Source organism: Microtus ochrogaster, chromosome 6 (assembly GCF_000317375.1).
Source record: "Microtus ochrogaster isolate Prairie Vole_2 chromosome 6, MicOch1.0, whole genome shotgun sequence".
NCBI lineage: Eukaryota > Metazoa > Chordata > Mammalia > Rodentia > Cricetidae > Microtus > Microtus ochrogaster.
In genome coordinates this window covers 25,568,004-25,593,679 of record NC_022013.1, presented here as the reverse complement: position 1 = coordinate 25,593,679, position 25,676 = coordinate 25,568,004, and the positions used below count along the sequence as shown (strand labels likewise).

The following is a 25,676-nucleotide window of genomic DNA, read 5'->3' as shown; positions in this document are numbered from 1 at the left end:
TGGAATATAAATCGAGGGTGTTTTTTTAAAAAGTAATTCCCACCACATTTGACAACCTAAAGATGCAGCCATATGCGTTGGCATAGGGATGGAATAAATCCATCTCATTTTGCAGGCCTACAGAAGTAGGAAAGGCCATCAGATGTAATTAGATGTCAAAGCCCCAGCAGGGTAATTACCTGGGAGATAGCATCCCTGGCAGGGATAGGGGCTGGGGTTAACTCTGCCTTCCTAGTGGGAACTTTACAGTGCAAATTAGCTTCTAGCTAATTGCTATGAATGATTGGTAAGTTCATAGTCTAATTACTAAGGGCTTGGAGGTAATGTGTAATTGCTCTGGGTTACATACTAATTGTTACAGGAACATATATGTTAGTGACTCCGCTAAATGGTAGCATTGCCTCCTTTGTTCTTGGAAATCTGGTGCGGTTTCCTAGGTCAGCGTGAAAGGATGATGCTTCGTTCCATGTGAGAGACGAAGCTGTGGGTAGTGATTTATTTGTCTATTGTTCTGTCTCGGGAACTTAGAAAGTGAACACAAATGTCCCATGGAGTACTTCCTTCCACTAGAATGGCCATACCTTCCCCCCTTCTGGGAGTCAGTGGGGTTGGTTTTAGCTTTGGTGATGTCCCTGTGACCTCACATGGGAATGGGGTCGAGTCTTTGGACAAAGAAGATGACTGGAAAAATGAGAACTTTATGATGGGTCTCTGCTACATGGGCAGCAGAGCTTGTGTGTGTATGTCTGTGTGTGTGTGCGCATGCACTGCTGAAGGTCATAGAAGGATGGGACAGAGCTGTTGGTCTGGAGGGGCTTACAGTCTAGTTCCCCTATGAGGAAAGACAACCAAGGCAGTTATGTGACTTTTGCTGCGATAGCTTAGGTAGTAAAGACAGATTCATAGCACAGGAGCAGTGCGGGAGGCCACACAACTATGGGTGGGTAAGAAGAACACATCGCAGGGGAGGCAGGATTGGGGCTGGACATGGAGAGATAATGGGTTGGACAAGCAAAGAGAACTGGAGCATTGAAGGCATGGAGGAGGAGCCAGGCACTGTGAGCTGTGGGTGAATGGGGCTGTCCAGCTGTAGCAGAGCCCTTGTACAGAGGGTGGGGCAGAGGAGGGAAGGCTGAACAGGTAGCTTTGGGGACAGATGATGACCTTTATTACCAGTTGTGGAGGGAGTCTCGCAGGTTTTCAAGCACCCATGAAAAGCGGATGTTTTGGCTGGCTAAAGTAAAGGACAGATGGGAACACATGGAGACCGGAGACAGGAAAGTTAGTTCTCAGGCTCTGGTGTTTCAAAGTTCATTTTGGGAGGCAGCAGAAAAGACAAGTGGGTGGGTGCAACTGTAAGGAGCTTGTTGAAGGAAGAATTGATCTATCTCAGAGGTCTTCACGGGATGGAAGACCAAGCTGAAAAGGAGTCATGGGTGACTTGGTTGGAAGTTAGGAAGCTGGTGTGAAATTCAAGCCTAATATAGGTCTACAGGGTGTGGGGGTCCCATTGAGGGACAAGGGACTAAAGGAGAAAAACTTGTACAGAGGAGCAGACCTGAAACAAACCAGGTCCCTTGGCGCAGGGAGTATCACTTCTCTTTCATCAGTGTGAGAAGGGAAAACTTTTGAGTGGGAGGTGATGTTGAAGGGGAAAGAAGACTGGAGGATGCTGTCCTGGGACTTTGAGAGACGTTGTGGGGAAGCCCAGGAGGCAGATATGGAAGGATAACCACAAGAGGAAGCAAGAAAAAAGTTAGTTAAAACCAAGGGATAGGCTATGTGGTGTGTGCCTGTGCCTGTAATTCCCCAGCCTGGAAGGCTGCGGCAGGAGGATGGCAAGTCAGAGACCAGTGTGGGTTTTATAATGAGGTCATGACTCAAAACAATGAGACAGAAAAATGCAAGGAGTGGATGGGGGCCTGTGAGAAGATGCAGACAAGAGCAATGGGAGAGACGAGGCACCCTTAAACATACATGCAAGGAGTGGATGGGGGCCTGTCAGGAGATACACGCAGGCGAGCATGATGGGAGAGACAAGGCACCCTCCAACAAAGCCCACACTCTGGTGCTACTCAGACATTTACAAACTCTTTCCACATTGGTAGCAAGAACACAGAATGTCTTTAGTAATGTCTGGTATATAATCTTGCAAGACCCAGCGTAGGTCCCTGGCTGGGCCACTAGAGGTGTCAGGATTCTAGAGCTGACTGGTTAGTTCAGCTGCAAGGAGACCGGGAGAAGCCTGCAGCTAGAGATCTAGAAAGCTGAGATGGTCTATACCAGAACTGAGTGGGGAAGAAGAGAGGTGCTGGGAAGCCGATAGAATGGCATTTGGTGACAGTCAAGATAGAGGGGTGAAGGAAATAGGAAAAATTAAAAAGCCTTGGTAAGAGAACTTATTCTCAGAAGGCCAGGGTTGTTTTCCAGAAGATTCCTGAATTGGGGGAAGGGTCTGTCTTCCTTATTAGGATCTGGTGGAGCAGGTGGGGGATGGGAGACTGGCAGCCCTCCCCACCTAGCTGGATGGCTTTGGTTGAATGCCCTCACAGCTCAGCACCATCTCTGCCAGCCAGCCTGCTTTTTACCCCTCATAAGTGATTTCCCTTTTCTGCCTAAAGATGTTTGTAAATTCTTGAACTTTAACAGCGTAACTCAAATATGCCACAGTGTAGAAAGTTCTGCATCTAATTTTCCCGGAACAATGGGTGCCTTTGAGGGGCAGACTGTTCTTTCTTCAAGAGAATTTTTTGTATTATTGTATCTTTGGTCTCATGTTCGGGATTCTTTAAGAGAACTCAGTTACTGACATACCCCCATGTTGCTTGATTTTTAACTATTTTAACCTTTGTTCCCCTCTGCCATGCCCACCCTGATTGTATCCACCTTTCTTTATCTATCTATCTGTCTGTCTGTCTGTCTGTGTCCCCAAATATATGTTATGTGCCTCATGTGCATGCAGTGCTCACAGAAGCCAGAAGAAGGCATTAAATCCCCTGAGACTGGAGTTGCAGGTGGTTTTGAGCTGCCCAGTGTGGGTGATGGGGATTGACTTGCAGTCCTTTGTAAGAATGGGCACGTTCTCTTCACCACTGAGTCATCTCTCCAGCACTGTGTCCAGTTTTCTTTCTGATACAAGTCAACTCTCACCACTGCACACTCTGTTCCTTGTTTCAAACTGATCAGCATATATATATTATGTAATATATATGATGTATCATATATGCTAATAATGAATTTGGGGCCCTTAGCTTTACTAATTTAACCTACAATATAATTTTTCCTTTCTTTTTTTTGTCTTTGAAATATCACTTAGGTTGTTTTGCAGCAGAAAGTGATTGTGATCAGTTTCCTTCTATTCCTTATTCATTAATTATACATTTTTTTTGAGACAGGGAATCATGTAGTTCAGGCTAGCCTCCAACTCACTATGTAGCCAAGGGTAACTTTAAACAGCTAATCCTCCTGCCTCTACTTCCAAAGTGCTAGGATTCCATGTTTTCACCACCACACCCGGCATTGATTGTATTTTCTTCAGGACTTGGAACTCTGCTGTCCCTTACAAGCCTTTCCTTCCTCTGTCACCGGCACTCTTCTTTTCCCTGGCATGCTCACGAAGCTCTGGGCCAACAATCATCTCTAGACCGGCTTGCTTGTCCCCTTCAAGCTGCAGTGTGTGGGTTACACCCATAGAAGTAGGCGGGTTCTGTCCTGCTTTCTGTACTCTGGTGGGGTGGGCAGAGAGGCACCAGATCTGAGGTGGTAGCCAGCTGTGGGAGACTCCCTAGGCTGCTTCCTCTGCTCCAGTGTATTAAGTGTGGCAGTCACTCCCTCTGCTGAGTGCCCTGGGCTGGCACCTCCAGCTTCCACTCCATGAGTAGCCTCAAGCCTTGGTTTTTCTTTCTCTCTCACCTGCTCCCTTTGGAGGACAGAGTAGGGAAGAAAAACAAGAACTTGCATGATTAGTCCTCACAAGTTAGGGTTTATTTTTTTAGGGAGCAATCTCAGATTTTGTTTTCTCATCTGCTTATTCTTTGGATTAAGGACTGACAAAGACTTTCAAACCGTTTGATTGACCGCAGGTCTTCAATGGATCTACCCAAGACTGTGTGTCTTTCTTTGTTGCGCCTTGTGAGACTTCAGGTGTCGTGGAGTTTGGTTTGATTGTTTTTGATCAATCACACGTGGGCAGAAGGCAATCCGTCTTACTTTCAGTGAACTCTTTCCCTTGGGAATCTCTCCCAAACTTCCCTCTATTCCCCACACTGCTGTTCCTGCCAAGGCCTGCACAGACAGATAGCCCATGCCCCTTCCCTCCTCCTGTCTCTGCCCATGCAGCTCTCCTGTCGAGGCCCTGCGGAGGATCGCCACCTCTGCCTCTGCCAGGCCTTCCTTGCTGCCTCAGCCTCACCAACCTCCCCATTCTCTCAGCATGACCACAGCTCTCTCCGGTTGTAAGAAAGCTTAGCCTTTAATTATATGTTGTCTGCAGCGGTTTGCTGCTGGCTCCTCTATGAACGTCTGGCCACTGAGTCAGGCTGGCTGGGTCCTACGGAGCAGGGCCAGAGAAGAAGCCTCAGATGTGAACCCCTATGACATCAGGCCTCTCTCCCAGTGCTTGCTTAGTCAGAGCTTGTTGTAGCCTTGGCCTGGGCTTTCCTCTTCCCAGTTCCTTTGCTAGCAAGGCAAAAAGGTATCTTTAACCCATGGTCAATTCTGCCTTGGTGATTGTGGCTTCAGGAATGGTTCTTGGCTGATTAGCTTGTCCCTGGAGGAAAGGGGTGAAACCACCGAGGGCATTCTGTGCTTCTGCCTCCCCTTTGCTACTCTTGCTGCTGTGGACACTCCCCTCTGCCCTGGCTGGCCCTGAGGTCGTTCTGCACATACTGACGTGTCTCTCCTTCCCACACAGGCATCTGCATAACAACCACATCCAGCATGTGGGGACCCACAGCTTCGAGGGGCTGCACAATCTGGAGACACTGTGAGTGGGAGACCCTGCGGAGGTCCTAGCCCGCTTGGAGATTGACACCTGTGACAGGGCTTGGGTGGGCTTAGGAAGGGCCAGCAGGGTATGATCTGACCCCAGCCTTCTCATCCATGTGCCCCTCCTGAGACTTTTCTCCGAGATGTGGCTCGATATAAATTCCTTCTCCTGTCAGGTGGGTACAAGGGGCTCTGTGGGGGTTCCGAGTGGCTCAGGAAGTGGGAATGCAGGGCCCCTGCCAGCAGATACATCAAATAATGCACAGAAATGAAAAAGCTAACAGGATTCAGAGGAACTAGGACATGAATCTCGGAGACTGGGAGGTTGGGAATAGGGCTGGGACTGACTTGATGGCAGTTTTGATTGTCTGCTTACGGGTGGCTGCTGAAAGAAGGGAGGGGATACCACAGAATAATGTCGGGACTGCTCGCCAGCTGATCTAACTAGCTAAGTGATTAATGGGGGGATGGCCCGTTCAGCACCTCAGCCCGCCTATAAAAAGCACCCAAGCTGTTGACTCTTAAAAAGCCATATTATTCACACATCACCATCCAGGAATTCAGTTAAGGTCAGAATGCACCCACGTCCTCCCATCACTTCCTCTGGAGGTCCGCCAGCCCCTACAGAGTGGGCTGAGTGGGCCCCACTGTGCAAACAATCAGCCAGCCTCTGCAAGAGTGACTGGGCATGCCAGCTGGGGTCTTCAGCTCCCCTGAGGGAACTGGCTGCCACAGACACCCGGTACAGGACATGGGGTTGAGGACTCTGGGAGAGAAGGGCCCCAGGCCACCACAAGCTGAGCCACTGAGGGTGAGGAAAGGCTTATGACATCAGGAGTTGATCACAGTTCCTCTTGAAGCTCCTTCTCCAGTTATAAGCAAGCCCCTATTTTCAGCTCCCTTCCCCGACATCGCTCCTGAGGTGAGGGAGTCTTAGGAGGCCAGAGCAGCAGAGGATAAAATTCTGGAAGATGTGCTGTGACCGGGAAGCAACATGCCAGGGTAGGGAAAACCACAGCGTAAAGTCTACCCCAAGAGGCCTTGGCTACACAATCTGTGGTTCTGTGGGGAAACAGATGAGAGACTCACACCTAGGTCACATCTTATTTCTGTCTTGTGCTCCGTGTACAGCAGGAGAAATGGCAGAGCAACTGTATACCAAGGAGTGTGGTGCAGGGCAGTATGTCCCAGCCTGGGCTCAGTAGGGCTCTGTCCCTACTGTGCAAGGCTTAGACTATGTGCACCTTCTCCATAGCTGTCACTGCTGGCCTGACAGTGAGAACAGGCCAACCTAGATCTCTACGTCTTCATAGGAGAAAGTCCATTTCCAGGAAGGCTGCATAGTTCCTCCCAGATGATGGTTTCTCCCGGGGTTACCATCCCAACTGTGTGCAGAGCACACCAGGGTGTGAATGAGAAAACAGAAGTCCTCAGGAGAATGCCTTGTTATCCTAGCACTTGGTCAAATGTGAACTGGGTGAACCTACTGTGTGCTAGGTTTTTGGAGACTCCCCAGAGAAGCTCAGCTCTGGGGTGGTGCTGGGAGTCTCAGTTCAACAGCGGGGCAAGGAGAGAGTGCACCACCGTCTACCCTGGAATGTGGGGCTGTTTAGCTCTGCTGGGAAATCAGATGGGGATGGGGGCATAGATACTGGGTGTGGATTGGCACCTCAAAAAAGTCAACAAGCAGCTGTTTCTTCACTTTTGGGGCACACTGCCTAACTCTTTCTCAATTAGCCACAGTCTCACTGTGCAGGGCATTTGGCGCAGCTGCTGCTGGCTGAATTATAGAGCAGGCCTGCCGCTAAGCACCCACTGTCTCTTTCATCTGTCTTGGCATCAACACGCAAGGCCCCCAGGCTATGCCCACCTTGCAGATGGGAAAGCCAAGACCAAGAGATGAGAAAAAAAAATCCTCCAGTCTTTACAGTATGGAGACAAAAAAAGCCCAGTGGTTACCCCTGGCAGCAAGCAGCCTGAAGCCCATACTGCCAGTTGTCCCAGCAGTGTGAGTTCAGCCATTTGCCTGAGAAAAAGTCTCAAGTTTTCTTATCTATAACGTGATGTCACTGGGTTATATAAAGTTGTTGCAGAGACTGGCAGATATAGAGAACCATGCCTTCCTCTCCCGTTTCCTTCCTCAGCCCTTCGTCTGAGGTTTCATGTCTACGACACCCTGTTTCCTCCCACCCTCAAAGAGCAAGCCCTTCTTCCAACTTTTGATCTCCAATTTAAAGGGGGGGGGTGTTCTTTCTCTTCTGTTCCCCAGAGCATTTTCTCGGGGAGCCTACAGGGGAAGGCAGATGTGGAGGAGGGGGAGCGGCTGGGAGAATGAAAGGGGAAAGAAATGATAGTCAAGTCTTTTAATTGTTGCATAATTGGCGCACTCAGCAGCCTTAACTATCACTCGGGCGCTTTCATGTGTACTTCTCGCGGGAAGGGTACTTCGCCCTCAGGCCCTGTAAATCTCCGCCACTTAGACCTCTCTCATCTCTGGCAGCAGAGGGAAGATCAAACCCCCACAGCCCAGGCTGTGGTTTGGCTCCTCTGCAACCTTCTCTTCAGAGGGAGAGCAGCCCCCAGCTCTACCACCTGGGAGGAGGGGCCAGGTGTGGGCACGTACATGTGTGGCCACACAGGCTCCCAAACTAGGCACATGCAGCGTGCACAACACAGCTCATGTCCTCTGCCATCTTCTCTCCACGTAGACCGCTCTCCTCAGAGCAGCACAGCAGAGATGTGACCCACAAAAGGCACCTGTGTAACCCGCCTCTCTCAGACTCTCAGCAATGAAGGCCAGGATGCCAGTTCTGCTTCTGTAGACTGGGTCAGCAAAAGCGCTACTGGGAGCCCTGCTTTCTTTGCTTGTACAAGAGGCTACCACAGCTGGATGTGGTGGTAGGGGACGTGCTTGTCACCCTGGCACTCAGAAGGTAGAGGCGGGAAGCTCAGGAGTTCAAGGCTAGCCTGGGCTGCACAAGATTTTGTCTCAAACAAAACCAAAGAGAAAATGGGCAAACAAGTCGTGCACCAACCACACTCTCTTTATTCTGAAGAGGCTTTGGGGAGAGTCTCAGGTGGGACTGTTATACCCTCTGCTGCTGGGCAGAATCCCACAGCTCTTAACAACAATCATGTTGCACTCTGGGGAGCCTGGCATTGCCAAAAGAGATACCTCTCCCAACATGGTTGTCACCATTCCAAACCTTGCCAAGAAGCTTCAGCCACAGGCAGATCAGTCTTTCTCTGTTCTGAATCCACAGGCCTTGGATCTCCCATGGTGAGGGTGACCACCACTTTGGGGAAACTCCAAAACAGAGATGGTCTAACCCTTCCTCTAAAGTAGCGTGTCCTCTTTCCACGTTATAGCAGAAAAGGCACTGGCACCCTCAGGGGAGATCAGTTCCAGGACTCCCTAGGTATGTAGTTGAGATATAAAAGAAATGTAGATGAAAAACACTTTCAGGCAGATTCTCCGTGGAACCAGGTGCCAAGGGACATTGGTCAGTCCTTGGGATTTCAAGTTTGGGGAACACAGGCAGCTATGCTAGCTTGACTACCGACAGTGTTCAAAGTTCTGAGTTAATAAAAACTGGGATAGGACTGGTAACCCCCAATTCCATCCTAAAGGACCTACCTTTACTCCCCATGTCTGGAACTTGATGCCTGTATCCTAGCAGAACCCAGCTTGAGTGGGGGTGGGTGCAGGATACTTTGAGCTATAGAACTTCTCTTTCCCGAGCCCAGGCAATGATCTTGGGCCCTGTTATGACCTTGTTAAACAAATCTGGCCCAACTGGAGCCTGAGCTAGCTGGACATTTCCCTCTGGAAGAGATCCTGAGCCTGAGTGAGAACAGAAGCCTCCTGGCTCGGCTCCTTCTCTAATCAGGACCAGCATTGAACGCAGGGCTGGGAAGTGAGGCTTTATATAATTCCACCCTCAGGTACAAAACTGTGCATTCCCTGTCAAGCCTCCTCTACTGACATCCCAGTGATGTTTCCAGAGGACATTCTTACTTCAACAGTAGCTGTGGCGAGAAAATGTGTTCCTGTCTCTCTGTCACTGAAACCACAAATATCAACAGGTTTTACTCTCAGCTCCCTCGGAATTGGCCCTGAAAACGTCTGGCCACTCCTCAGCACTGGGCTGACCATCAGCCTTTCATCTGGAGCAGAACTGCAGGCAGATTTCCACCGAGACTCTTTCAGGGCTTGGGGCATTTCAGAGAAGATCAAGGCTTAGACTTGAATCAGCAGACTTGCATTCAAATCCCGACACTGCCACCGACATGTGGCATGCTCAAGTCACCTGACCTCTCCAAACCTTCAGCTGTCACCGGTAGAGAATGAGGTCAAAGTTCACATTCAGTTAGGGGACTCTGGGCTGCACTTGGAGCAGCACAGGTGCCGAGTTTACATTGGCTTTCCCTTCCCTGCTCACCGCTTAGCATTGGCTGGGCTGTGTCTGAAGGTGGAGGGGAGGGTGCGACCCGGGGGTATCAGTTCACAGTTCTCCGTGCTGTGGCTCAGCACTGTGATGAATCAGAATTCTCAGGCATTCTCAGGACGACTGCATTAGTTTCCTGTGGCTGCCATGACAAACTACCACAAACTTGGTGGCTTAACAAAACAGCATTTTATTCTTCCACAGTTCTCGAGGTCAGAAGTTCAAAATCAAGGGGTTGGCACAACTGGTTACTTCTGTAGGGTCTATATTTTCCTCTCTCCTTGTTTCCGATGGAGGCTGGCAACCCTTGGCATTCCTTGGCTTAGAAACCCATCCTCCAGACTGCCTCTGTCCTCACAAAGCTTCATTCCTGCCTTCTCTTATAAAAATGCTCATCATTGGGCTTAGGGTCTGCCCCGCCAAGTAGACTGGTATCTGAAAATCTTTCACTACATTCTTTCTGCAGAGGTGCGGTACCCAAGGTCACCTTCTAGGTACCAACAGTTTGGATTGAGCTGGGAACGTCTTTTGGGGAACACAGTTCAGATAGTATGGCTCCCATCTGGCAAGCTCCATGACAGAGTGTGGGCAGAGGTCTAAACGAACTTGGCTGTTTCTCTTTCTTACTTCTTTCTCTTCTTTCTTTTCTTTAGACAGCATCTTGCTATGTAGCCCAGGCTGGCCTTGAACTTGCAGTCACCCTATCCCAGCCTCCCAAGCACTAGGATTATAGGTGTGTGCCACCATATCCATCTGTTCTGTTTCCTTTCTTTCTCAATTTTATTGTATTTTTTCTCAATTTTATTGTATGGGTGGGTAGGTGCGTGTGTGTGCATGTGTGTTTGTGTTTGTGTGTGTGTGTGTACACAAACGTTCATGTTCAGGTCAGAGGACAACTTTCAGGAGTAGATCCTCTCCTTCTACCATGTGGTTCCTGGGAAGCAAACTCCATTCGTTAGACTTGGTGGCAATTACCTGCTAAGCCACATGGCTTGCTCTTTTCTGGTTTTGTATCTCAAGGCAAATCAGGTCACTTCACTAGTTTCTGTTATTTTTGCTTTGTCTCAGACAGGGTCTGGCTGTGTAGTCTAGGCTGGCCTCAGGCTCATGACAGTCATGGTGCCTCAGTCTCTTGGAGAGCTGGGATTGCAGCTGTGAGCCACCCTGCCCAGCTTATCCCGGTTCTAACGCTAATTTCTTGTATTTAGGAAAGTTTGAGTTTCCTTTCTTCAATAACTAGTTCGCCCCACCCGACTCGTTGAGGAAGATAGGCAAAACCGTGCATCCTCTTGTTACAATGGACACATGTAGGCAGAGAGCGGGTGACTTACTTAAGGCCACTCAGCTAATTAAGAGGCAGGACCAGAACTCTGTTTCTTTGCCCTTGGCCTCGGGTCATCTCCTCAGACCACAAGGCCTCTTGAGGCAGGGTATCAAGGAACTCCTTCCTCTCCCATTCTTAATCATCTCACATTTGTGGGTTTATTAGCTGCAAATTTGTGGGCTTCTGTGGCTTATAGAGGAATTTATTGTTCCATATAAAACTTTTTTCCCCTGGCTTCCCCCACAGAACCACTAATGACTTTTAACAGGCAGAAAATTGAGCTGCCCAATGAGTTTGCCTTGCGTTCTGTGACCATGAAGAGTTATTAATAGTCCTTCCCAGCACAGCGTGCCTTTTCCCACCGCCCTGGCATTGGGGGTAGCCAAGGTCATCTCCTGTCACTGCCGCCCCTTCCTCCCTGCCAGCAATGGAGCAAAGTCTTCAGCTCTGGACTTAGACTCCACCCCGCACTCCCCCAGGAGCCCCAGCCAGCTGGTCTGGAATGGAGAAGGATGGGAGGTTAGGGGGTGGAGATCTCCACCAGGGATCCTTACCAGATGCCACAGAGAGGAAACGGAGAAGTTAAGACTGGCCTTTGCATATCTGTAAGAAGGAAGAGCTGGGAAGAATCAGTTATCAGCGCTCCTTTTGCTCCTATTGCTCAATCATCCCACAAATCCCGAACGTCTCTTATGCGCCAGAACCCACTGCAGGCTCTGTCAAAACTGGTAGGCACTCCTGGCACTAAAGATTCTAGCCCAGAAGTCTCAAGCCCCTTGAAATTTATCACTAATGTACTGCTCACATCCCGTTCCTCACGATCCTGAGCCCTTAACAATATCACACCCAGGGGCTCTTTCTGTCTCGACTACACAATCTACGTTCTCAGCTGCTCTCATAGCTTTTAATGCCATGAGTTAACTGATAACTCCAGCCCAGACCTCGCCCCTGAACCTCAGACTAGTGGGTCCTCACTGCCTAGTAGTCAGCATAGATGTCCCATGCTCTAATCTGCTGATATGCCCTGCATGTGGGCCTTGCTCACTGCCTTGATCCCTTAGCCTTCACACCATTGAGGTCAGGCGGTAGAGTCTTCAGGTGCTCTGCGTAAACAAGACCCTGACACCAAAACTTATCTCAGGAATCTGATTAAACCAAAAGATTAGATCCTGTTGTGGGTAGCACATCTCCAGAGGGTCAAGGACTTTCTAGGTGAGGGAGATGAGTGCCTACAAAACGTGATTCAAAGACTTGGGGGGAAGCCTTGGGTGTGGGCGATGTTCCCCGTTGTTAGACAGGCATGGGCTGCATGGACTTCCAGGCAGCAGTAAGAGTCAAGGGAGGTGGGGAAGGGAATGTTTTCTCTAGGGTGATGACGCTTTACTCAGTGTGGTCGAAGGCCCCACAGTGGCTGCCCAGGACAGTCAGCAAACCCAGCCAGTGCTCTCCCTTTGGGACAATCCAAACAAAAACTGGCTTCCCATCTGACCAGAATCTTGGAGTTGATTCCTGGTGTGGGGGCTGAGTAGACTGTTACCTTTTATCTCCTTTCCAAGCCTCGGCTTCTACCATCCCAGGTGTTTCATTAGATCAGAAAAACAAGCAATCTCAGTATGAAAGACCAGCTTCTGTTCAAATCAGCCTGCTATTGCTCCAGGTATATTTTGAACGTACGCTGGCAAGGAAGAGAGCGTAGGTGGAAGGAGGGTGTGTCTGTGTCTCTCAATAGAAACTGATGACAATTTTACTAATTGCTGCAGTTATTAATGGGTGGCCTTTTATGTAGGCTGCTCAGAAGGTGAAACAATGCTATTAGTCATAAATTGTTGGTTCCTGGCTCTGCAGTCATCTGCACCGCGCACGTGCAGCAAGATTCAAGACAGGTGCTCCATCTGCAGCGTAGGAAGAGCAGTTAAGACATGCATTCGCTGTGTTTGCTCCCCTTTATTCCAGGCCTTGGGAGATAAAGTGGATCCGAGTTTACAGTTTATCCAAACTGGGCCTTGAATCTCATACTGTGGAGCCAGGCTCACCTACATTTCCCCATGGGCCCTTATCTGAGATCTGGTAATAAACACAAGTATTAGTCTTGATAATAAAATGTAAGTGGAATCCCAATTAATGTAATTCATCTTTCTTAATTGCTGTGAAAGGTAGACAGAGCAACCTGAACACCTACAATTGTAGTGTGTGATGAAGGTGGTGTTTGCCCAGCGTGCAGTGCCTAGCAAAGAAGGAGGCAAAAGGCTTTGGTGTTGGTGTTCTTTGATCGGCTACTCTGTGCCAGTCTCTGGGCCAGGTGAACAGGGTAACTGCAAGGGGCATCCTCAACTTCCGGTAAAGAAGCATGCTGAAGAAGTCAAGGTGATCCTGTTGGTAAAGGAAGCCCAGCAACTTCCTATTGTCTCGCAGATAACCCATGAACAAACATGTGGCCTCTACCTACTAATCATTTGGCTACCGCACATCTATGAACACCTAAAAAATCCATAGAACCCTTCCCGTCAACATTTCACCCTTCCCCTTCTCTCCGAGACCTGCTGTTCATAGTCGTACCGGGATCCAACTTTGGTTGGTTGAGAGTGTTTTGAGCCAGTAGCCGAAAGATATGGGTTCGGGGTCTGCCTCTAGGAATCCCAGCAATGTGGCTTTTCTCTCCAAGCCCCATTTCCTCATCAGTAAAAGGACGCTGTGTGAAACCCTACTAGCTGTGCCCACTGACCCACAGCAAGGCTCCCCAGAGATCTCAGGAGCTGGGCATTTTGCATACCCAACCAGAAAGGAGAGGACTAGGGTTGCAAGTCCCAAAGCCTCAGGGCTTGGGTGGCCTTCTGAGATGCTCTGATCAACTACACAGGCTGCCATCAGTGTGCCTGGATTTGGCTGAAAGCTCCCACTCTCCTAGGGAGGACTAGACATGGGCAGCTACAGCTTCCAGACCAAGCTCCGGTTGGAGATGGGGATGGTTTCTCTTTTACTTTAGACCTTATTCCTTCGCTTTTAGTTCCTGCAAGAAGCAAACAGAATAATGAACTCTTTTTGGGCTTCTGACTGATTCTAGGAACTATTAAAGATAGACTAGAAAGTCCTAGACCTGTGGATGAGTTTTCTATCAGAAGCTTGGGGCATCATAAGGATCAGACTAAACTGTGTTTTCTAAGAGTAGAGTAGATTCGCAAGGGGCTGTTGCTATGCTGCCCTGAACCAGGGTCTCCATCATGTGGTCTTGTGTATTGGGCTCATATGATAATCTTTGGCAATGGATATTCACATTTGTAGCCCTGTACCTGGATTGCAAGGGATCCAAAACAGCACTCAGATGCTCGCTGACCTCACCGAGCTTCATGGAGGGGTGGTATATATGCTCATGAACTCACTGTGCTCTTGACCTGTCTGGACTCTAATCACAGCTATTACGCTACTAGCTGCCCGTCTGTCTCATACTCAGTTTTCTATCTTCAAAATGGAGGCAGTAACAGTATCCACTTCCAAGGGAATGGTCAGAATTGAATGGATTAACCTATACAAACCCCCAAGAAACATGACCTGTACACAGTAATGACTATTATTACCATGACACCATCATCACCAATGAATGTCCTGCATGCTGACGAAGAAAGCACCAGGAAACCGCGAGAGAGTGAGTGATTCATTCTAACTGTAGGGATGAGGTTGCTTTCATGGAGAAAGGTATATTTGAACCCAATTTCAAAGAATGACTAATACTTCAACAGCTGAAGTTGTAGGGAAAGGGCATTCCAGGCTGACGCAAAAATGGTCCAAGCAAAAACACGAACATATGAAAATACATGCAGGGTTGAAATGCAGAGGAAGCATTGAGGAATTTGGGCTTTGTTTTGTCTTTTTTTTTTTTTCTGAAAGCCCTTTTAGACTTTGCAGTGTAAGAGAGGGACCAAGTCAGTTCTGTGTTTTAAGAAGTTCTTTCTGCCAGACGGGAAGTAATTAGGAGTGTAGACTCCAGACTGCAGCCATCAGGGTTCAAATCCTAGCTGTGATACTGAATTCGTTACGATAGGCTAAATTACTATAACAAATAAACCAAGATGTATGTAAAGGCTCACACACAGTAGAAAGCTGGGGTTTTTGTTTGTTTGTTTTGTTTGTTTGTTTCCTGATTATGTGGTAGTCCCAGGAGAATTTGGGCATGTGACATTTCCTCCATATTGCGACTCAGCTATAATGTAAAAATCAGGGTGAGAAATAGCAGATTAAAATTTTGCCTACCTTCCTGGGGCAGAATCATGCCACACCTACTGCAAGGAAGGCTGGAAAATACACTCTTAGCTATATTTTTAGATATTTCTTCTGATAGGCCATCCAGTAGAATTCTGCATTGGTAGAAATGTTTTATATCTGTGTGTTTAATACAATAGCTGCTAGCCATATATTGCTAATAGAACACTTGAAATGAGGCTACTAAAACTGAGATTAAATGACATTGACTTGTAATTCAGCAATCACATGTGGCTAGTGGCTCCGGTGTTGGACAGTGCAGAAGGGAGGAGGAACGTGGGCAAATGGGCAGTAATCTCCAAGGACTCATGATAGGTTATTGATGATTGAGCAGCTGGCTTGTATTCTCACTTCCATCAATGGATAAGGAGGGTGTAGGGAGAGAATGCATCTCTCCAAACTGTGGGAGGATGGAGCTCATTCCATCAAAGCACCGTGGTGAGTGCTCAGCCCCCGTCACTATGTCCTGAAGGCAGGGATAGAACGTAGCAAGGAGGGTGAATCCCTTCCCTCTACATATTTCTCTCTGCTTCAGCTGAGCTTTACCACTTCCCTCCAAAATGTTCCTCTCCTCTGAAGTGTGCTCTTCGAACCTGGTTCAGATACCCCACTTCCACACAGTCCCCTAGGTGTGGTCTCTCCAGGTATGGGACAGCCCTGATGCTTTGTGTACTCTCCAGAACCATGGCGTTGTACCGAGGGGGCTCATCTTGTCTTGTGCATTTGTCTAGACAGGTGTGCTTTTTTCCATCTCTGCCCAGCAGAATTCTTTGTGTATTCTGGGGACGTTTGGCCACACATACCTACTGCATTGAGTTGAGTTCATCGGGTGCAGAGAGGGTTGCAAAGACAGGCCTGGTCAGCTAGAGCCAGACGCCATCCGCATGGCACCAAACAAAGCTAGAGTTTGGCAACCTTTCGGGTCACTAAATCTATGTGGACATCCCACTGTGGCCACCTCACTGGTAAGGAGTTTGCAGAGTTCTCTGGGACATTTGTACAATTTTTCTTCTCCCACATTTCCCTGTAAAAATAGCTGTCTAGTTCGCATGCCTTCAACCACATGCCATTTCTCACTGTCTGTCTACCCCTGGCAAAGTTCCTGACCAGACACTGCCAAAGAGAACTGGAACCACTCACTTTGGCAGCCTGGACATGGGTCCAATGAACTGTATAAGTGCCCCATGAGAACAAAGCCACACAGGGCACCTCCCATGGTCTCTGTGGCTCAGGGCAACCCTGACTGTCACTCCAAACTATCTTGTGTCATTTTGACAACAACCTAAAACAGAACTTGAGAATATGTATCAAAATACCCTGGAACCCCCATGAGTTCACTGATTTTTAAAAGTTTTTTTTTATTAATAAACTTGTTTAGAGCTTTTCAATTATTCATTCAATACATACTTTTTGAGGTCCTGCTCTGTGTCAGATATTATTGTGGTGTTTAGAATGTGAAACAGACAAAATTCTTGCATTCGAGGAGCTTTTGTTCTGGTTGGGTAGGAAGAAAATAAATATGTCATGTGCCAATAAGTTCCATGAAGGCAAAACAAAACAAAAAAAGCAGGATGTCTCCTGTGACATAAAAAAATCACTCCAATCACTTGGTGTCCTAAAATAACACCTTATTATTTCTCGTGAGTCCATGGCTTGGCTGAGCTCCTTGGGCTCATTCAGGAGTTTGTAGTCACTGGAGGCTCAGCAAGGGCTAAGGGATCTGCTAGGAGAAAGGCCAAGCTTCACTCACTGCTGGCTGTCAGTTCATCTTCTCCACAGAGCTCACCATTCATGAGTCCAGTTTGAGTTTCCTTACAATGCGGAGTGCAGACTCCTGGGTTGTGAAGGAGGAGGCTGGAAGGCTCTATGGCTTAGGACTGGGTCATGCCGTATTACTTCTATCTTGTATTGGTCACTACATTGAGAAGGCCAGGCATGTCTTTGGAGGGACACATCTTTGCTTCTTATGAACAATATAATTCTTTGTGGGCAAGAATTGAGAATTTCTAAAGGATTGAGCCAAGTTGAAAGGGGGCATTTTGAAACAGTGAGACATGAAGATAAGCCGCTGCGTGAGGCACGGCTTGAGAGGAGAAACCAAGAAGTGTTTGAGGTGCGCAAAGGCGTGGAGAGGTAGGGTGTGCTTGAGATACACGGGTCATGGAAGGCGCCTCTGAAGGGGGCAATCTGGGGAAGGACCTGAGTGCAGAAAGTAAGTAGGCCATACTTACTGGGGGAAGGATAACCCTAGGTAGTGGAAATAGAACAAAGGTTCTCAGGTTAGATCACTGCAATCCTTTGTCTTAGAGATAATTTCATTATTTCTAGTATTAATATTAATATTTCATATTATGTATTTTGAATGAAGACACTTTTTTATTTATGGAAAATATAATTCCTTGTGGGCAGCAGTTAAATATCCCTAAAGGAACTGAACCAAAATAAGAGGGAGCCATTGATTTTGAAACACCGAGATACAACAACAAACCATTTATTGATTTGAGGACCAAAAGAGCATCTACCTCTTTCCCCCGCTGCCTCCACCCTCCACATTCCTCACCTGATGCACTGGGTGACTTATGCAGCCCTTGGTAGAGCTCTAAGAAGCCCAGAGTCTCAGTACCGCTGCTTTCAGTCATTCTGCACAGTGCTTGTCCACAGCCCTGCCCTCATGCAGCCTGTGGAAGCATTTCTGTGAGCAAATCAAACTGCGGGGCATGGGAGACCAGCGTGTCCGGTTTACTAAAGGACGGAGCAAAGCAGAGGGGTTTTCTGGTATAATTACCCACGATTGATAGGGCAGTCTGAGGGTAATGGGTAATTATTTTAGTCTGTGTGTAGAGGGGACCAGTTATCTAGCTCACTGACTGCCAGATGCTTGTCACCGTTCCTCTGGCCTCCTAGGCAGGGTTCCTGGCTCTACCTGTGGCCTATTAAGTGTAATGACTCTCCCATGCAGAATAGCCTGTCATTATCTCTGTGTTAGCATGGTATTTATCCCCAAAACTCTGCCAAGCTGCTTTGCAATTAGGAGACCTGCACACAGTCCCCTGCTGTGGCCTTGGACAACCATTTAAGTTGTCAGGGCAGGGATGGCTTTAAAAAGCTGAGAAGATAGACTAGTGTCCACCCTGAAAGAGTCAAGAGACATCCCAGGAACTGACACCCTCACATACTTCCGAAGCCTGAGACTATGCACTTCAGAAACAGAATTTTAGAGACATCAAGACACCCCACCCCAAATCAGGGACATAGAAGACTAATTCATTGGCTTCTGAGTACCAAGACTGAAGATGATTTCTCAAGAGTTGCTGTCTCTTCTGAAGTCTGGGCAGCCCTGATAGACAGGGAACCCTTTCACACAATGAAGCAACGCTTTCAGGAGGTCTTTTGAGGCTTTACACAGAAAGCAATAAAAGGAATTGTAAAAAAGGGGGTAGACTCACAAGTTGGTTAGGAGATAGAAACTATTATTCTTCTTCACTGTTCCTCTCAAAGCTCAAGCACCCTCTCTTTCTGCAGGTGTCACCTGCCTTTGGGTTATCTACTTGCCAAGAGCATTTCTGATGAAAATAAAATTAACTCTCAGCCTGCCCCATTTCTCCTCCCTTTACCCTGTCGTTGCTGCCCAAGGGCACAAACCAAAAAAAAAAAAAAGCTCTTGAAGGAGAAAAGGAAACTGTGATTGCACATGGGTTAGTCACTACTTGACTTCTATTGCTAAAAGGATGCCATTATGAGTATCTTTATACAAATATCGTCATACACAGGCATGGAATTTTCTGTAGCATATGGATGTAAGAGAATCTGAGTATGTGAATTTCAATTCGGAAAGATATCAAATTGTTAAAAGTTCTACACATTTAGTTTATTAGAGAGCATGCTTTCCCTCGTCCTTGCCAACTTGGCTTGAGGCCCCTTTTATAAAAAAAAAAACACAACTTTCTTTCATTGTTTTATGATTATGCATGTGATAAGTGTTCCTTAAGGGTAAAGGAAAAATGGAAACTGCAGCAAAACGAAGAGAAAATAAAGATTAACTCCAGTGCCACCAGTCCAAGGTAAAATCCAGCCAGCTGTGATGACACTCCAATAGCTCCAACACTTTGGGATCTAAAGCTGAAGGGTCAAAAGTTCAAGGCCATCTGAGACACACGGGGCGAGCCCATCTCAAAACGGCAGAGGCTGTAGCTAAGGTAGCTGTAATCTGAGGACCTTTCTGGACTCACAAGAGCTAATAACATATTAAAGATCACTTCCTTCTCTCTTTTCTCCTGCCCCATGAATCCACAAACCTCAAATAGACTTTCCTGAGCTTTGTAGAGATTACTCTGAGGTAGGCAGCTCCAGATACACACACCCCTGAAATGTGTCCCCATTCAAAACAGTTCCGCTGCCAGGAAGGCTCCAAGCCCGAGGATTTGTGGAGTAGGAACGGAGCACAAACATTCAGAAAATGTGTTTTCAGGCCTTGGCAGCTGGACCCAACAGATTGGAAAACCCATCTCCCGGGCCAATCCTATAGCCAAGTTTCCATGTCTCAGGGACCCTGACATGCTCTGTTAAGCCTCTGAGCTAATGACTGCTCTGCTTTCCATTCCAGAGACCTGAACTATAATGAGCTGCAGGAATTCCCCGTGGCCATCCGGACCCTCGGCAGGCTGCAGGAACTGTAAGACCTTCTGTTGGTGTGTTCCAGGGGTGCTTCTCCCGGGGGCAAAGGCCAGCTAACTCACCAACTCTCCTCCCATAGTCCTAGTGACTGGTCCTTATGAAAGCTGTGGCTGGAAACCCTCCACAGCCCCCAGAGCAGCTCTCAGTAGCCTCAGCTTTTGGAAGTTTGACTTTGAACATTTCTTGGGTGGGGTGTGCATCATTGTCATAAACATCTCTGGGTCCTTCAAGCCTAGGAGCATACATGGAAGAAGCCACTTCTTGCAGCTTGGACCTGGCACTGCCCTGTCTATGTCTGAAGAAGAATTAGAGGAAGAACTGGGGACTGGCTTATAGGGTTACTCTTTATTACCATCCCTAGAAAGGTTGAGAAATTGACTCTGGAGCCCCATGGCTATTTAGTATTATTGTTATCATTTTAGTTGCATGTGAACATGCATGCATGTGCATGTATGATGTGTGCATGTGGGGGGGGGAGTACACACACCATAGCCCATGTGTGGAGGGCAGAAGACAACTTTCTAGAGTCAGTCTCTCCTTCTCTATTATATAGGTTCCAGGTATTAAACTCAGTTTCCTGGCTTGCATGGCAAGCAACACTTTTACCTGCCAAGCCATCTTGTTTTCCCAGCCATTTATTATTCTTTTTCACACTTACCAGACTGGGTTCTGTGTTTGGTGTTAATACAAACCAAGGGTAAGATGGGCATGGGATCCTCTAAAAGGATCCTTCAGCCTCATCCGTGATACAAAGGAGCATTCATGAAACAGGAACAGGATAAAGCAATGTATAATTCCAGCCTTAAATTGTGGTATAGTATATTGGCTAAAATAGCTGTGGAAATTCAGAGTAGCAGACAGCTCACTATGGACTGAGGTCTCCTGAGACTGATCTCAAAGGATGAGTGAGATTGGGAGGGGACAGGTATTTTAGTCAGTGGAGCAGTACAAGCAAAGACTTGGAAGGAAGTGGCTAAGGTAGAGGATGACCACAAAAGGGATACTTGATGGGGTATCCTCAGTGGCCTTAGAAGTCTAACATATAGCTAGACTAGAATCCAATTAAAGGAACATGAAGATTCATGATTTTTTTCTAGAGAAAAAATGTACACATAGATTTCAGTCCATCCATCTTTCCATCCATCCATTCACCAATCCATCCATCATCCATTTTTCCATCCACCCACCAATCCATCCATCCGTCCATCCATCCGCCTGTCCATCCATCCATCCATCCACCAATCCATCCATCCATCCATCCATCCATCCATCCATCCATCCATCCATCCATCCATCATCTATTGAGAGAAAGCTATTGCAAACACGGCCTCTATTATATAAACATCTCAACCTCTCAGAACTCGACCTTAGCCCAAGACACAAACGATCTATTCAAACAAAAAGGATGTCTAGAAGGAACAAAGGGAGTAGCAAGCCTTGGTTGGTAGCATTGGCCAGAGATATGGGAGGATGAACCTTGAGTGACAGAGCACGGACGTGAAAGGAATGATGGGACAGCAGGAGATGGAAAGAAGTGAACAGATGCTAGGGCACACAAAGCAGAGGCTGCAGTAGGAAGGAGACATTGAGAGGCCTGCTCAGACTGGACTGTGTGAGTTTCAGCCCAACAGCTTGGTTCTTGGCAAAGTGTCACAGCAACCCAAACACACTGTTCTTGACTTCAGATCCCAGACATGTAGTGGGGTACTTCATTGCTCACCATCCACAGATGCCACCCATGGTCACTGAACACCTGATTCTGCCCCCTTTCCCCTCTGCTGACATGCCCCTTCTGTGTTTCTTCACTTCAGGAAAAGCCTCCCTCACCCGGGAACCCTGAAACTTCTCTTTCTGTATGCTCCTTTTCCATTCACAGACCCTTGGCTTCCTCTGGGGGAACTACCATGGCTCCTGCACACATGGCCAAGGAGTGGATCCCTTCCTTAGGACCTGAGCTCAACTACTTACCCTGGAGTTATTTATTCTTTCAGGCTTTCTGAAGTTTGAGAGCTGGGAACTGTCTCCACTTCCCTCCCAAGACACACACACACACACACACACACACACACACACACACACACACACACACAAAGGCTGAGTAAATTGTGGAACAGAGAAGAAAACTCACCAACAGGATTGGAGGCTGAGATTTCCAGTGGAGTTCCCTTTGATCTCAGGACCTGTCTGGTCAGCTGTTAGAAAGCCCTGTGGAGCTCCATGCTCTTCCTCTCCACACCTCTCTCCCAATCCTCACTGCTCCTGGGTGCTGTCTTCCAGGGGTTTCCACAACAACAACATCAAGGCTATCCCAGAGAAGGCCTTCATGGGCAACCCCCTCCTGCAGACAATGTGAGTACTGCTCCTGCTGCCCTGTGTTTTAAAGGATGGAGGTCATGGGGGTGGATAGACAGGATGCCTCCAAAAAGAGCCAGCAAGGCAGGAATAGGGGAGAGCTGTTGTTCTCTCTGAGTCTCCACCCAGAAGAGCGGGAGTCTGGAAAGAAAGAAGTGAGCATCTGAACTGGGACTCGGGTGTTTCTCTTCCAGACATTTTTATGACAACCCAATCCAGTTTGTGGGAAGGTCGGCGTTCCAGTACCTGTCTAAACTGCACACACTGTAAGTGGGTACCAGAGGCTGCTCCTTGGTGCTTGCTCTCTTCTGCCCTCTGCCTGTGAACCTCTCTGTGGCCAGGCACCACTCAGCTGGAAGGAGAGGCCTTCAGGGCTCTAGACGCAATACTTTCTCAGACCTGTCCCCATATCCGCTGGAACTTATTGGTTTCCTTTGGCTCTCACGTGGATGAAGAGAGCCCTTCTTCATACCTAGGGGCCCTTCGTTGACCTCTTTGGTTTTGTTCTGCCTGTGGGAGTTGCTCCCTATATACCCCCAGGGAGAACAGTGGACAGGGCGGAGGTTCTGGATTCTCTGTGTCCTAAGGCTGCTTCTCCAGTGCCCTGTGGCACAGCTTCCAATGCCATCTTTCTCACGCTGAGCCTGAAGGCAGTCCTTTGTTTCCTTCCCCCACTCTTCTATTCCAAGCCCAGGGTCCCACCCACTCCTTAAAAAACAAAACTTCCATGGACGGTTCACAGCATGTTGTAACCTCACTCTGCACGGCTAACCTCCTCCAGACACATGTTTCATTCTCGTTTCCAATGCATTTCCTCTTCATCCCAACCTGGGAGGTAGGTACTTTGGTCCATTTCACAGTTGAAACCTGAGGTGCTCAGGCACTGAACAGGCGTGAGCCCAGGTCCTCAACTTCAGCTATCAGGCACATTGTTGGATGCCACTCTGCTTCCTTAGGGTCTCTCACACACTGTTCGTTTGTGACAGGGTTTCCTGTGGCCAAGGCTAACCTTCACCTGATCCTCTAGCTTCCACTCTCCCAGGGCTAAGACTAAAGGCATGTGACATCCCTCTCAATACTTGCCTTTTAAAGTAAACATTTGTGCCAGGAGTAGTGGTACACGCTTATAATCTCAGCGCTCCAGAGGTGAAGGCAGGAGAGGTTCAAGGCTAATTTCTGCTATATAATCTGAGCTCCAGGAGACTCCATTATCGAAAACAAATAATAACAACATAGGACATTTCCCATGTCCCTTGTCTGGGTTTGGTTTTGTGTTTTTGCAAGCCAAAGGCCTAAATGCTGGAGTCACTGGGCTTAATCTTTGCATTGCTGGACCTGGCAGGGCTGTATCAATTTTAAAAAGTGACTGGGAGCTGTCATGGTGGCGCACACCTTTAATCCCAGCACTCAGGAGGAAGACACAGGCGGATCTCTGTGAGTTAGAGGCCAGCCTGGTCTACATAGGGTGTTCCAGGACAGCCAGCCAGAACTATATAAAAGAGAGACTTTGCCTAAAAAAAAAACAAAAAAAGCTAAGCATGGCTCAACTTCCAACAGGGCCAGAGTAGCTAATTTGAAGGAGACCTGGGGAAAATGGCATTTCCCCAAAGGCAATGCCTATGTAGAAAGCTGAGGCAGAGAGCACAGATGTTGGCGTGCCTGACCCACCCTCCAGAGCCTGTTTTCTCTGTTCACAGATCCTTGAATGGGGCCACTGACATCCAGGAGTTCCCAGACCTCAAAGGCACCACTAGCCTGGAGATCTTGTGAGTGGATTCCCTCTCCCTCCCCCAGGGACCCTTCCGCCTCCCTTCATCTGGAAGGCTGTCCAGACTGCTCCTCTAGCTATCCCTCCCCTAGAGTGTGCCTCTACTACTGGCTCAGCCCCAGGGCCTTGGCCATCTCCAGATGTGGCGCTGCCTCTAGGCAAGGCAGGGGCAGCAGGATGTGGGGGAGGAGGCTGGCATTCCTCTATTGTGCTTAGATTTGTCAGGTCTGGCTTGAGAGCTCTTAATCCTGAGCCACGGTGCATGAGGACAGAGGATGGGAGCAGGGTTGTGAAACCCCACTTCCTTTGATTTTGAGAGGCTTGGTTCCAATGAAGCCTTTCTTAGTGTCTCCACACTATACTCTGGATCCTGGGATAAGTATATCATAGACCCTCAAAGTACTCAGCATCCTGGGATACATAGTACATAGCAGGCCCTCAAAACATATTAAATGAATGGAAACAAACCAAGCAGGCACCCCACGTGAATGTTAGGAAGTCAGCTCCTTGCCCACACCACACAACTCATTCATGCTTCTGCTGGGGCCGCCACTCTCCTCTGTGCCTCCATTGTCTTCTTCCTCGCTCAGTGGCATGTGGAAATTTTTCCATGAAAGTAATAATAGTTTCCCAAGGATGACCTTGGCCTTGGAGTTTTTCTAGGGCTACCCTGAGCCTAATCCAAGCCCATTCTCCAATCTGCCCTCACAACCTTCTGCACCCCAGCCTCGGGACCTTCTCTCTTTTTTTCCCATCTTGTTCCCCTCCCCCAGACACAGGGAGAAGAGTGTGTACTGTGTTCCCATGGTTCCACTGGCGCTGTTTCCTAGCTACTCATTGCCATGGCTGTCCCTCCCCTCCATGGCCCCAAGAGCAGGGAAGACTTAATCTCTAAGGCCCAGTGTTTCTGGGACCATTATGAGGGTGGGCTATGGATGGGGTGAAGATATATGAGTAGATTTAGATCTGTATGAATCATTGGACAAGCAGAGTCAATGGATCGGGACCCTATTTCTCTCTGCTTCCCACCCAACCTTCCGTAGGCCAGGGGAACGAGGGAGGGGGCTACTTTCTGTTACCATAGCCCCACCCCTTGCCCTGTTTATCCCGCGGCTTCTCTTTTGTCAGCTCTGTCCTCCCACGGACAGTATCAGGTCCAGTGCTAGAGACGGATGGCTGGGAATGGCAGGGTTCTGGGCTTGGTGCCAGCTCTGTCTCTGTTCTCCCTACAGGACCCTGACCCGTGCAGGCATCCGGCTGCTCCCCCCGGGAATGTGCCAGCAGCTACCCAGGCTCCGAATCCTGTGAGTGGCTCCTGATCATTCTCCAGTCCTGGCATTGTATCGCTGGCCCCGTGTCCCAGGGAAAGCCTCTCCTGCTTCTGTTGTACTTGGTCACATCTCTTTCTGGAGAGCGGTCAACATAGACTCCTGCTGAGAATCTGTTTGGGAGGGACTGTCCTCTCTTGCTCAAGATAAAGGACTTGGGTGTCTGGAGTCAGAGCTGAGTGGTTTGAGACCAAGTGTGCATCTCACTAGCTATGTTCATTTGGATTCTTTATTTAACGTTTCTGAATTCCAATGTCTCCTTTAAAATGAGAGCCAATTTGTGAGACTTGAAAACAGCTCTGTTTAATGTACATGTCTCATAATAGGGCTTCCAAACGGCATCGTTCAGGCAAGAGAGTTTAGCTATCGCTTCTGGTATTCTGAAGATTCTTAAGTTGCCCAGTTTTTCTTTCCCCCTATAAGCTTCAGTCTTAGACTGACCCCTCTGGCTCTTCCAAACAGCTCAAGATGGGTACATTGGTATCTGGGGATGTGTCTATTAATTGGCGGTGTGTTTTTAGGCAGGTTCAATGCTAAGGTCC

General features: G+C 48.2%; 1 protein-coding gene across 1 annotated transcript in view; it reads left to right on the top strand.

Annotated features, from left to right (window-relative positions):
• Lgr6 (leucine rich repeat containing G protein-coupled receptor 6) overlaps window positions 1-25,676 on the top strand; it is a 115,513-nt gene that overhangs the window by 76,351 nt on the left and 13,486 nt on the right. The window contains exons 6-11 of the mRNA XM_005348389.2: window positions 4,913-4,984; window positions 19,616-19,684; window positions 21,964-22,035; window positions 22,233-22,304; window positions 23,736-23,804; window positions 25,039-25,110. Coding sequence (XP_005348446.1) covers window positions 4,913-4,984; window positions 19,616-19,684; window positions 21,964-22,035; window positions 22,233-22,304; window positions 23,736-23,804; window positions 25,039-25,110 — 426 coding nt within the window. The remainder of the gene's footprint in view (window positions 1-4,912; window positions 4,985-19,615; window positions 19,685-21,963; window positions 22,036-22,232; window positions 22,305-23,735; window positions 23,805-25,038; window positions 25,111-25,676) is intronic.